A 9,723-nucleotide genomic window follows, 5' to 3' on the forward strand; every position below is an offset into this window, starting at 1 on the left:
GCTACTGCTTTGGCAGCTCTGTTGCGAGCCTGCGATGGAGGGAGGAGAGGAGCAGCTTCACTAGGAAGCGCTGCTTTTGGGTAAGCGTGATTGATGATTGTGTGGTACTCTCCCTAAGCATTGTTCTGTTTGGTGCTTTTGATTAGGATGTAGCTTGTGTATAGAGTTCGCCCCAGCTAAAAAAAAAATTCTGGCTCCGTCATTGATCCCAATTGTATCCTAAATCTCCTCATAATCCTTATTTTTTAGTAAGATGAGAAAAAAATTCTTCTCCAACAACTCCTAATATATCCTTCTAAAATTTACGCACTTGGAAATTCTCTCCCAATGCGCGTAACTTTACGCGGACTCTGCGTCAAGCGGAAAGAGGTTTCCTGCTGGTCGTGCGCCTGGTACCTCCCGGCGAGCACGTCGACGAGGACGAGCTCGGCGTCGGCGAACCGGGTCTGCTCGATGAGGCAGAGCGCGAGATTGCACGCCTTGTTGGCGTCCGGGTCGATCATCTGCGCCTTCCGGTACACCACCTCCGCCACCATGAAGTTGCGTTGCTGCATGTACGCCCACGCGAGGTTGCCCTGCATGCATGTCCGGTGGCGAAGCTAGCTAGCGTCAGACAGATCGAATCATATGTAATGGCACGCACTGGCACCGGAACTTCCGGAAGTGAATGAACAATAAGCCGACGGGGATCGAGACGCATCAGGACGCGCGAGGTCTCTTGCTTGACGGAGACGTGGATCTTGCGGCCGTGCGAGCGGGCGCGCTTGGTGGTCTTGCCATGGAACGCCTCGCCGAGGTAGATCTTGCGGAGCTTCTGCTTGAGCAGCTCCATCTCCTCCTTGGTCCGCCCGCTGGCCTTGTAGAGGTCGAGGATGCTGTCCAGCGACTCCTGGGACTGCTTGGGGCACAGGTGCCGCAGCGACCTGATGGCGTCGATGGCCTTCGTCAGGTACCCGCGCTGCTTCATCACCACCGCCATGTCCTTGAGCGCGCTGTCCACCTTGTCGCCCGTGCTGATCGCCTTCCAGAACCACGCTGCTGGGAGGTGCTGCCGGCGACCTGTGGCTGGGAGATGGTGCCGACCTGCTGGGAGGTGGCCATGGCGAAGGAGGAGCGGCGGCGGCGACGAAGACTTTCGCGGAAAAAAAAGTGCCGCGGAAAAAAACAAGTAGGACCAAATTTTAATTTTTTAGGAGTGAAATATTGGGTATTTGGAGATGGACTTCTTTTTCTCTCCCAATACATTTTTATGAGTTGGAAAACATGGAGTTGTTGGGAGGAAAATTTAGCATACTCTTGGAGACGCTCTTACTTTGTTTCATCCATAAACTATGGGGATTGAGAGGGATTGGAGGGGTTTGAGGTAGATTTTGACTTGCAGAAGATTTAATCCCCCAATCCTTTCCAACCTCCTTGGTTTAGAGGCAAACCGAACAAGGCAAGGGTTTTCTAGGCATGGAAAAGACGAAGAAGTTACCAAGGGTGAAAATGACTTAGGCCACCTTTATTATACCGCATCCGGTATGTCTCATGCGTGTATTTTCTCTATTCTCAGAATTATCAGGTTCATTTCGTTTCACTGGGTCAATCCTTTGGTGATAATTACCTTGTCAATACTCTCTCCATCCATAAAAAATACAATTATGAGAAATGTGCCGGTCAAACTTGTCTAACTTTGATTAAGTTTACATTAAATAGTATTAACATTTCTGTCTCGAAATAAATTTATTATCAAAATATATTCTATAACTAATCTAATGATATTATCTTGTCTTATAAATGTTAGTATATTTTCACAGCCGTTTAACTTCTTGAAATATGAGAATTCTCGAAATATGAGAATTGTATTCCTTTATGGACGGAGGTAACATATTCTTTTGTTATGTGATATGTAGAATTGATGTCATCATACTTTGTATACTTCAAAATAATCGCTCCTACTTGATTATTATATGGTTGATTTGTTGTGAGAGAAAAATACTATTTTATGATTTGTACGGATTAAGTCAATGTGCTATTTTCAGAGTTAAATACTCTCTATCCCGTTGCTTCGATTTCAGTCCCGTAGTTTGCGTTTTGTTCAAAAAAGGAGCCGCGCGGCGTGATCTACTTCCACGGAGGACAAACCCCGCCACCGCCGACGCGCACCATCCTCCTCCTCCAGCAGCAGACGGAGAGCGAGGAGGCACGATCGCAGGGAGGAACAACTCCGGGAGGCCGGCGGTTAGTTCAGCATGGCCACGAGGCGCCAGCGTGAGGCCGCCGCTCCTCGGCCGGCTGCGAACGCAGGTGCGCATTCACAATCGTCCAATCATGTTGGTCTGATCGGCGACCGAGGAGGATCGCGGCTTATTTGTTTCTCCATTCCGCGCGATTCTGGGGTCCGCTTGCTGTTAGGGTTTAATTTGGGTGCATTTGGTTTTGGTGTCGATTTCGTACGGCAATCCCTACGATATGCCAATGCCGTCCGTGGGTCGACTTCTCACTCGAGATCTTCTTTCGTGGGGATGCAATGCTCCGCTCATTCAGGTCCCAGGAACCAGACGGCCGCCGCCGCCGCTCGTTCAGGTCCCAGGATCCAGACGGCCGCCGCCACCGCTCGTTCAGGTCCGAGGAATCAGACGGCCACCGCCGCCGCCGCCGCTCCTTCAGGTCCGAGGAATCAGACTGTCGTCGCCACCGTGACTGGCCGACCGTACGCTAGGAATCGGCGAGCGCTGGGCGATATCGGCAACCACGTGAACGCCCCTGTCGTTGATAGGTAGGAAACATGAACAGTCACATCCTCTATTTTTATTGGAGCTGCTTCGTCTTCCTTTATCTGTTTTCTCTGAAACATGTCATCTTCACCGTCACAGGGAGGCCAATCGCCGCTGCCTCACCAGGAGCCTCACCACCTGGCCTAACGCCGCGGCGGCAGACGAGGTAACCCTCTTATTCGCTTGACTGATAAGCCATGACTGAAAGTACTATTGACTGATTTGTTGTGAGAGAAAAATATTGTTCATTAATTAAAAAAATACGTTTTATAAGGCAAGCGAACAGGATGATACATTGCCTCGGACTGAAACATGTTGTTATCTAATCTTAGTTTGTCTTTGCAGAATACCATAGCTCCTGCTCGTCCTGCAGCAGCAGTGGAGGGTGCCAGAGCCAGCAGGGTCGGCAGGGCTGTCTCAGGCAAGAACAAGAAGCTATCAAAGGGTGCCACCACTAGGGTTACAAGCACAAGGGCAGAGACGGACACCATAGTAGATTACCTCACGAACGCTCTGGCTGCAGCTGAAGCCTTAGCTACTAAGGCAGTACAAAATATGGAGAGGACCGTTTCACTGGTCCAGAGGTATGAGAGTTTCGCCAATCAATTAGACAAGAGATATGAAGAAATCGCTGGAGATTACCAAAGGTACTTTCGCAACTATCTCGCCGCTTCATTTGTGTATTTTTGTTGGGTACTGAGATGGGTTCATTTGCACGGAAACCATATGTACCCTCTGTAGAACTTGAAGAACCTATTGGCAATGGATGGGTAAACACGTTTTGTTTCATCTTCCAGAAAGGTTCATGATCTTGCTGCATGTGCATGAACACATTTGTAGAGAGCATGCTTTCGTACTTTGGCTAGTCTTCCAAACCTTTAATCTTTACTTTTACAAAAAGCTGAAAAAACAAGCCGAAACACTATTCCGACTGATTTGTTGTGAGAGAAAAATATTGTTTCAGCTGAAAAAACCAGCTGAAAAGTACGGATTATAAGACAAGCGAACATGGCCGCATCCAAGCTCTTTAACTGTACTCATTCAGACATTGAGTTCCTTGTCTTTGTGATGAACAGGCTAGTTGCCGAGACTAACCAGCTTGAGAGTGAGAAAGCTCAGAAAGAAGCTGAAGTCCAACAGGTGACGGAGGAGAATGTAAAGGTGATGGAGGAGAATGTGAGGCTACGTGCAATGCTCGACAAGAAGGAGGCGCTGCTCCAGGCCATGAGTGAGCAGTGCAAGTTCATGGTCCTGAATCACCACAACTAGCAGTAGCAGGCCATGACCCTGAGGCGGCTTCCCTTGCCCTACTGATGTACCTGACAAACTACGGTTACATTGAAGGTTAATTTGTGGGTCACTGGGCGGATCTTTTGATAAATTTGTCATGGACATTCTGGCACCAGTTTGGCAAAAGCCCAAATTCAGAGGCGGGGCAGCAAATTTCAGCTCGTCTAGCTGTACAGAAATTTCACATTACAAGATGAGAATTAAGGATCGCCTTTTGCCTAAAAAATAATGGTTGTAGGAATCGACAAACATACCGTAAAGGTGGATAGTACTATACTATGGTAAGCAAGGGTGATAAGCAAATCAAGTGCATAATTTCGATATTTCAAACCATGACAAATGCTGCAGTGCATTAGCTTCCTTCTGAGTTTAACACCAAAATCATGAGAATGTGGAACACAGCTGGATGCATTAATCTTCACTTCTGAGCTTTAGTCAAAGGAGGAACATTCACACAAACTACGACATGCAGGCAATAATTCTGCTTGCTTTAAACAATGGTGAAGTTCTATCTTGTCCCAGTACAAAAACAATCACAAATTTACAGGCTCCTATGTACAACCCGAAAAATGGCAGATGAAATCTCCTCACCCAAAACTACCAGATTGCTGGCACTATTAAGATTTACACCTCGATTTGCATGTTGTGTTTTCGATATCTATCAGTTTCTTCAATAGCAAAAGCGTAGGAAAAATGTATATCACACTTTGCAGAGCTGCGAAGTAGTCCTCTTCAACATTCTTTAGCAGACTGTCACTGCTTATCACCATGATATAGACCCTTTATCCAATGGCCAAGGTAACAAAGCTGAAATTAACACGAAAGTTTTGCTCAGTCCAAGCCTTGTCATCATAATATATCTACTTGTACAGTTACAGAAAAGTTTTATCCATCACCCATTTCAGCACCAACAACACCGTGCATAGGGGAACGTGTGGCCAAATGTCCTGTTACTTGTTACTGTACAGCCTAGGGAAAATCCTCTTCCATTTGGTGGTTTGAAGTTAATGGGATGGGTTTCGGTTAAATCCTCTTCCATTTTTTTTTTCCAGATATAAAGCACGAGCCCCGCCGCCGCCGCCGCCGCCGGGCACGGTCCTCCTCCTCCAGCTACCCAAGTCAGTCGCGGTGCTCTCGCGGGAGCAGCCAGCAGGCAGAGAGGAGGCAGGGAGGAACAACTCCAGGCGGCCGGCCGGCGGTTAGTTCGAGTTCGACATGGCCACGAGGCGCCAGCGCGAGGCCGCCGCTCCTCCTCCTCTGCAGGCTGCGAACGCAGGTGCGTATATATACACAATAATCGTCCAATCGGGTTGGTCTGATTCTGATCTGCGACCGGGGAGGATCGCGCGCGGCTTATTTTGTTTCTCTATTCCGCGCGATTTTCGAGTCCGTTCGCTGTTATGGTTTAATTAGGGTGCATTCGGGGTCGATAATCGATTTCGTAAATTCGCACTGCATGTCTGCATCCCTGCGGTGCGAAATGCCAAGATGCGAATGCCGTCCATGGATCAACTTCTTACTCAATATCTTTCCTGGGGATGAATACCATAGCTTCTGCCCGTCCTGCAGCAATGGAAGGTGACAGTCTCAGCAGGATCATGCGTGACAGTTTCAGCAGGATCATGGGAGATCTCCAAAGGTACTTTCGCAACTATCTCGCTGCTTTGTGTATTTTTGTTGGGGCCAGTTTGGTTGCCGAAATTTTTGGCAAAATGATACTGTAGCGTTTTCGTTGTTATTTGATAATTAGTGTCCAATTATAGTTTAATTAGGCTTAAAAGATTCATCTCGTGGATTTCATCTAAACTATGTAATTAATTTTATTTTTTATTTATATTTAATGTTTCATGCATGCGTCCAAAGATTCGATGTGACGAAAAATCTTGAAAAATTTGGCATTTTAGGAGGGAACTAAACAGGGTCTTGGGTACTGAGATGTGTTCATTTGCACGGAAACCATATGTACCCCCTGTAGAACTTGAAGAACGTATTAATTGGCAACGGATGGGTAAACACGTTTTCTTTGATCCAGAAAGGCCCATGGTCTTGCTGCATGTGCATGAACACATTTATAGAGAGCATGCATCGGTACTTTGGCTAGTCTTTCAAACTGTTAGTCTTTACTTTACCAAGTCAAGTCCATTCTTTAGCGGTTGTCAGGCAAGTATGTTTATATTTTGCTACATAGCATCCAAATTTAACTCTTTAACTGTACTCAATCTATCTCACATTGAGTTCCTTGTCTTTGTGATGAACAGGCTAGGTGCCGCGATTAACCAGCTTGACAGTGAGAGAGCTGAGAAAGAAGCTGAAGTCCAAAAGGTGATGGAGGAGCTTGAGAGTGAGAAAGCTCAGAAAGAAGCTAAGTCCAAAAGGTGATGAAGCTTGAGAGTGAGAAAGCTCAGAAAGAAGTTCAAGTCCAAAAGGTGATGGAGGAGAATGTGAGGCTACACGCAATGCTTGACAAGGAGGCGCAGCTCCAGGCCATGAGCGAGCAGTGCAAGTTCATGGCGCTGAATCACCACAACTAGCAGGCAAAGAGCCTGAGGCAGCTTCCCTCGCCCTAATGATGTAGTGATGTACCTTACAAACTACCGTTACATTGAAAGTTAATCTGTAGATGGGTATTTTGATAAATTTGCCAGGGACATTCTGGCACCAGCATGGCAAAAGTCCAAATTCAGAGGCGGGCCAGCAAATTTCAGCTCGTCTAGCTAAAGAGAAATTTCACATTACAAGATGAGAGTAAGGATCGATTTTTACCTAAAAATAATGTTTCTAGAAATCGGCAAACATACCCTAAAGGCATATAGTACTAGGTAAGCTTATATCCCCAAGCTGACGGTGAAAAGCAAATCAAGTGCATTATTTTGATCTTTAGTTCAACACCAAAATCATGATCTTTAGTTCAACACCAAAATCATTCGAGAACACAGCTGAATGCATCAATCTTTGCCCTATTCGCTTGGCTGATAAGCCATGACTGAAAGTATTGTTGACTGATTTGTTGTAAGAGAAAAATACTGTTCGTTGGCTGAAAAAGTATGGCTTATAAACCAAGCGAACAGGGTGCTTCACTTCTGAGCTTTAGTTAAAGGAGAAACATTTACACAAACTACAACATGCAGGCAATAATTCTGCTTGCTTTAAACAATGGTGAAGTTCTATCCTGTCCCAGTACAAAAACAATCACAAATTTACAAGCTCCTATGTACAGCCCGAAAAATGGCAGATGAAATCTCCTCACCCAAAACTGCCAGATTGCTGGCACTATTAAGATTTACACCTCGATTTGCATGTTCCGTTTTCGATGTCTATTAGTTTCTTCAATAGCAAAAGCGTAGGAAAACGTATCATCATACTGGGGCAGGTGAACTTTGCAGAGCTGCAAAGTAGTCCTCTTCAACATTCTTTAGCAGATTGTCACTGCTTAAGCTGATACACCATGATATAGACCCTTTATCCAAAGGCCAAGGCAACAAAGCTGAAATTAACACAAAAGTTAGCTCAGTTCAAGCTTTGTCATCATAAATAAATATTTTTTCACGAATGAGCAGGAGAGCTGCACATCATCATTATATTAAGAAGATAAACGAGTCTAAGAAGACTCATGCGTGGCCCCCCTAGAGTAGGAAATAGTACAACTTTGCCAATAAAAAAACAAATAAACGACCAGCGACCTAACCACAAAATCTAGTCATCGTAAATATATTATTACTGCCAGAATATGCCAGATCGACAGCTTTTTGGAAGTTTTATCCTCACAAACAAGACATGAGTCCAAATGAGCTTTTGGTCAGAAAAGTAATGAAATATTTTTACAAATGTTGAGGAACAGTGAATGCTAACTTATGGCTATCACCAATTAAGTGATAATTTGATAACACTATTAATTGATAAAGCAATAGCTTGGCAATTTTTTTGGTCGCATAAAGTGTTCAATCCTCATAGAAAAGCCTGATTGTTTCTTTCATGAAATTGGAGCATTAGGAGTTATCGACAAAAAAGGGGAATAACGATTCAGCAGAGCATGATGTATTTTGCTAGAGAAGAATTACACACATATGTAAAAACAGCAAATTGAGCTAAATGACTACCTGAAGAATTGTTGGCTCCCTCCTCTGCTGTGTGCAACAAAATTGTCCCAGAAAGGATGGTTATTAGGCCACATAATTCAGAAGCAATACTACTAAAGCTTTGACCAGCCCAGTCCTGCATTTCATAGTTTTGTAGTAATAAGCCCAATAAGTCCAAACACAGCCTAGTTATGCTTAATTAACAAGACAAATAGGGCTAGTTTGTACCTTAAACATAATTCCACTCGCCACTATTGTAAGGGTAGTAAACATTACATAATAAATAGGGGAAACAATAGCCAGATTAAAGGTATCCAATGCCTGCAAAAATAGAAGGAAGTTACATAACCCTAAAACTGAGATATATGCTGCAACAATCAGAAATGTACTAGACGAATTTAAGATGCAAGTTTTCTTGATAACTTGTAGTGGATAGTTAAAATTTGCTTGTAGCTTGTTGCAGAATAACAAATATTTTAAGTTGTCAATGCTCAGAAGTACACGCTCTAGGTACAATCAAGCAAAATACATTCATAGGTGAAGCAACAGGTTTCAAAAAAAAAGATGTGCATACCTTGTTCAGGTAACTTATTTGAGAAACCCCACAGACAATTGCAACCATAAGAAAAAGCCATGTGTATGGATAAGCAGCCTGATTCACTCCATCCAGTGTAAGCTTTATGGCAACACCAATGGCTTTGATGCTAACAACCTACAAAGTCAGGAAAGCTCAGTAACTGCATATTCCTACAGTTAATCTGTGTATCTGCCACTCAAAGGTCAAAGCACACTTACCGTTAGTGATCCCATTGAAGAGCAGATACCCAGATATATCAGGACGTTAGTCTGACCGTATCGAGGTTCAAAGAAGACTACTAGCGTTCCCACAAGTAACAATGTTGTCAGCGCATATGCTAGAAATCCTGCCAATGATCGACAGCCCCACGATGGAGACATTCTGTGAGAACTGCAGCTCCAACAAACTGTTATGTGCACGACTGGGTGCAATGACTCACCTGGTTGGGTAGCTAGGTTCCAGATTTCTTTGACAGAGTTAGGCATATGCTCTTCAGGAGCATGCATAACAACAATAACTGAGCCTACTATGCATGATACACATCCAAGTACCCCGAGCTTCTCAAGCCGCTCCTTGAGCACAAAGTGCGCCAACACTGAACTGCCCAATTCCAGAAAAAACTCAATGTCAAGCAAAGAAGATCGCAGGACCGCATATCTAAGCGGTACCAGCTTGTGGTATGGTATGAAAATTCACCTCACGATTATGCTTAACGCTCCGAGTGGAGTTACGAGTACAGCTGGTGCAAATATGTAAGCAATGAAGTTTGCGACCTCCCCAAGCAGCACTTGTGAAGATCAACACTAGGCAAATTCAGTTGGGGATGCCAAAGTTTAAATTGAGAGTAAATCTTAAGTGGAGCATTGTGGCATACTTGTGGTCATTCCGGCCCACCACAGTGGCTCGGAGAGGTAAGTGTATCCTCCCCCACCTGTAATGCAAAACAGAAATGGCACCGATAAGCTTAAATCAGAGGACTATTGGGCATGACGCATGAATAGAGCTTGTTTTTATGGAATGT

General features: G+C 44.6%; 4 protein-coding genes across 5 annotated transcripts; 2 read left to right on the forward strand and 2 right to left on the reverse strand.

The window, feature by feature from the left end:
• Window positions 1-302: 302 nt before the first annotated feature.
• On the reverse strand, window positions 303-2,151 carry LOC136526556 (protein SULFUR DEFICIENCY-INDUCED 1-like). Its single transcript, XM_066519184.1, has 3 exons — window positions 2,128-2,151; window positions 674-1,132; window positions 303-575 (listed from the first exon to the last, which is right to left on the reverse strand). The coding sequence occupies exons 1-3, from the start codon at window positions 2,149-2,151 to the stop codon at window positions 303-305; spliced, it is 756 nt and encodes a 251-aa protein (XP_066375281.1).
• Window positions 2,127-4,188, forward strand: LOC136529683 (cyclin-B1-5-like). Its single transcript, XM_066522758.1, has 5 exons — window positions 2,127-2,289; window positions 2,530-2,761; window positions 2,859-2,925; window positions 3,105-3,406; window positions 3,836-4,188. Exons 1-5 carry the CDS (start codon window positions 2,235-2,237, stop codon window positions 4,026-4,028), a joined length of 849 nt encoding a protein of 282 aa, XP_066378855.1. The 5' UTR covers window positions 2,127-2,234; the 3' UTR covers window positions 4,029-4,188.
• An 814-nt stretch (window positions 4,189-5,002) lies between these two features.
• On the forward strand, window positions 5,003-6,763 carry LOC136529684 (uncharacterized). 2 transcript variants are annotated; one of them, XM_066522759.1, is made up of 3 exons: window positions 5,003-5,325; window positions 5,601-5,688; window positions 6,308-6,763. In XM_066522759.1, exons 1-3 carry the CDS (start codon window positions 5,265-5,267, stop codon window positions 6,426-6,428), a joined length of 270 nt encoding a protein of 89 aa, XP_066378856.1. In that variant the 5' UTR covers window positions 5,003-5,264; the 3' UTR covers window positions 6,429-6,763. The 2 variants fall into 2 exon arrangements, with proteins under 2 accessions (XP_066378856.1, XP_066378857.1); XM_066522760.1 differs by having other exon boundaries at window positions 5,619-5,688.
• Window positions 6,764-6,997: 234 nt separating this feature from the next.
• LOC136527736 (probable magnesium transporter NIPA6) lies at window positions 6,998-9,723 on the reverse strand. Its single transcript, XM_066520554.1, has 8 exons — window positions 9,577-9,723; window positions 9,399-9,489; window positions 9,142-9,302; window positions 8,921-9,048; window positions 8,700-8,837; window positions 8,354-8,446; window positions 8,147-8,261; window positions 6,998-7,533 (listed from the first exon to the last, which is right to left on the reverse strand). The coding sequence occupies exons 1-8, from the start codon at window positions 9,584-9,586 to the stop codon at window positions 7,406-7,408; spliced, it is 864 nt and encodes a 287-aa protein (XP_066376651.1). The 5' UTR covers window positions 9,587-9,723; the 3' UTR covers window positions 6,998-7,405.

This window comes from Miscanthus floridulus, chromosome 19 (genome assembly GCF_019320115.1).
Source record: "Miscanthus floridulus cultivar M001 chromosome 19, ASM1932011v1, whole genome shotgun sequence".
In the NCBI taxonomy this organism is placed as follows: Eukaryota; Viridiplantae; Streptophyta; class Magnoliopsida; order Poales; family Poaceae; genus Miscanthus; species Miscanthus floridulus.

Bases quoted from the DNA above. Each gene is read 5' to 3' on its own strand.
- LOC136526556 (XM_066519184.1), bottom strand. From the start codon at position 2,151: ATGGTGCGCGTCGGCGGTGGCGGG. The intron at 1,133-2,127 runs GTTTGTCCTCCG...TTTCCGCGAAAG, and splicing joins TGCGCGTCGGCGGTGGCGGG to TCTTCGTCGCCGCCGCCGCT. The intron at 576-673 runs GTTCATTCACTT...ACATGCATGCAG, and splicing joins TCGATCCCCGTCGGCTTATT to GGCAACCTCGCGTGGGCGTA.
- LOC136529683 (XM_066522758.1), top strand. From the start codon at position 2,235: ATGGCCACGAGGCGCCAGCGTGAGGCCGCCGCTCCTCGGCCGGCTGCG. The intron at 2,926-3,104 runs GTAACCCTCTTA...TTGTCTTTGCAG, and splicing joins ACGCCGCGGCGGCAGACGAG to AATACCATAGCTCCTGCTCG. The intron at 3,407-3,835 runs GTACTTTCGCAA...TGTGATGAACAG, and splicing joins ATCGCTGGAGATTACCAAAG to GCTAGTTGCCGAGACTAACC.
- LOC136529684 (XM_066522759.1), top strand. From the start codon at position 5,265: ATGGCCACGAGGCGCCAGCGCGAGGCCGCCGCTCCTCCTCCTCTGCAG. The intron at 5,326-5,600 runs GTGCGTATATAT...TGAATACCATAG, and splicing joins TCTGCAGGCTGCGAACGCAG to CTTCTGCCCGTCCTGCAGCA. The intron at 5,689-6,307 runs GTACTTTCGCAA...TGTGATGAACAG, and splicing joins ATCATGGGAGATCTCCAAAG to GCTAGGTGCCGCGATTAACC.
- LOC136527736 (XM_066520554.1), bottom strand. The intron at 9,303-9,398 runs GTGAATTTTCAT...GGAATTGGGCAG, and splicing joins GCGTTAAGCATAATCGTGAG to TTCAGTGTTGGCGCACTTTG. The intron at 8,838-8,920 runs GTAAGTGTGCTT...CTGACTTTGTAG, and splicing joins CTTCAATGGGATCACTAACG to GTTGTTAGCATCAAAGCCAT.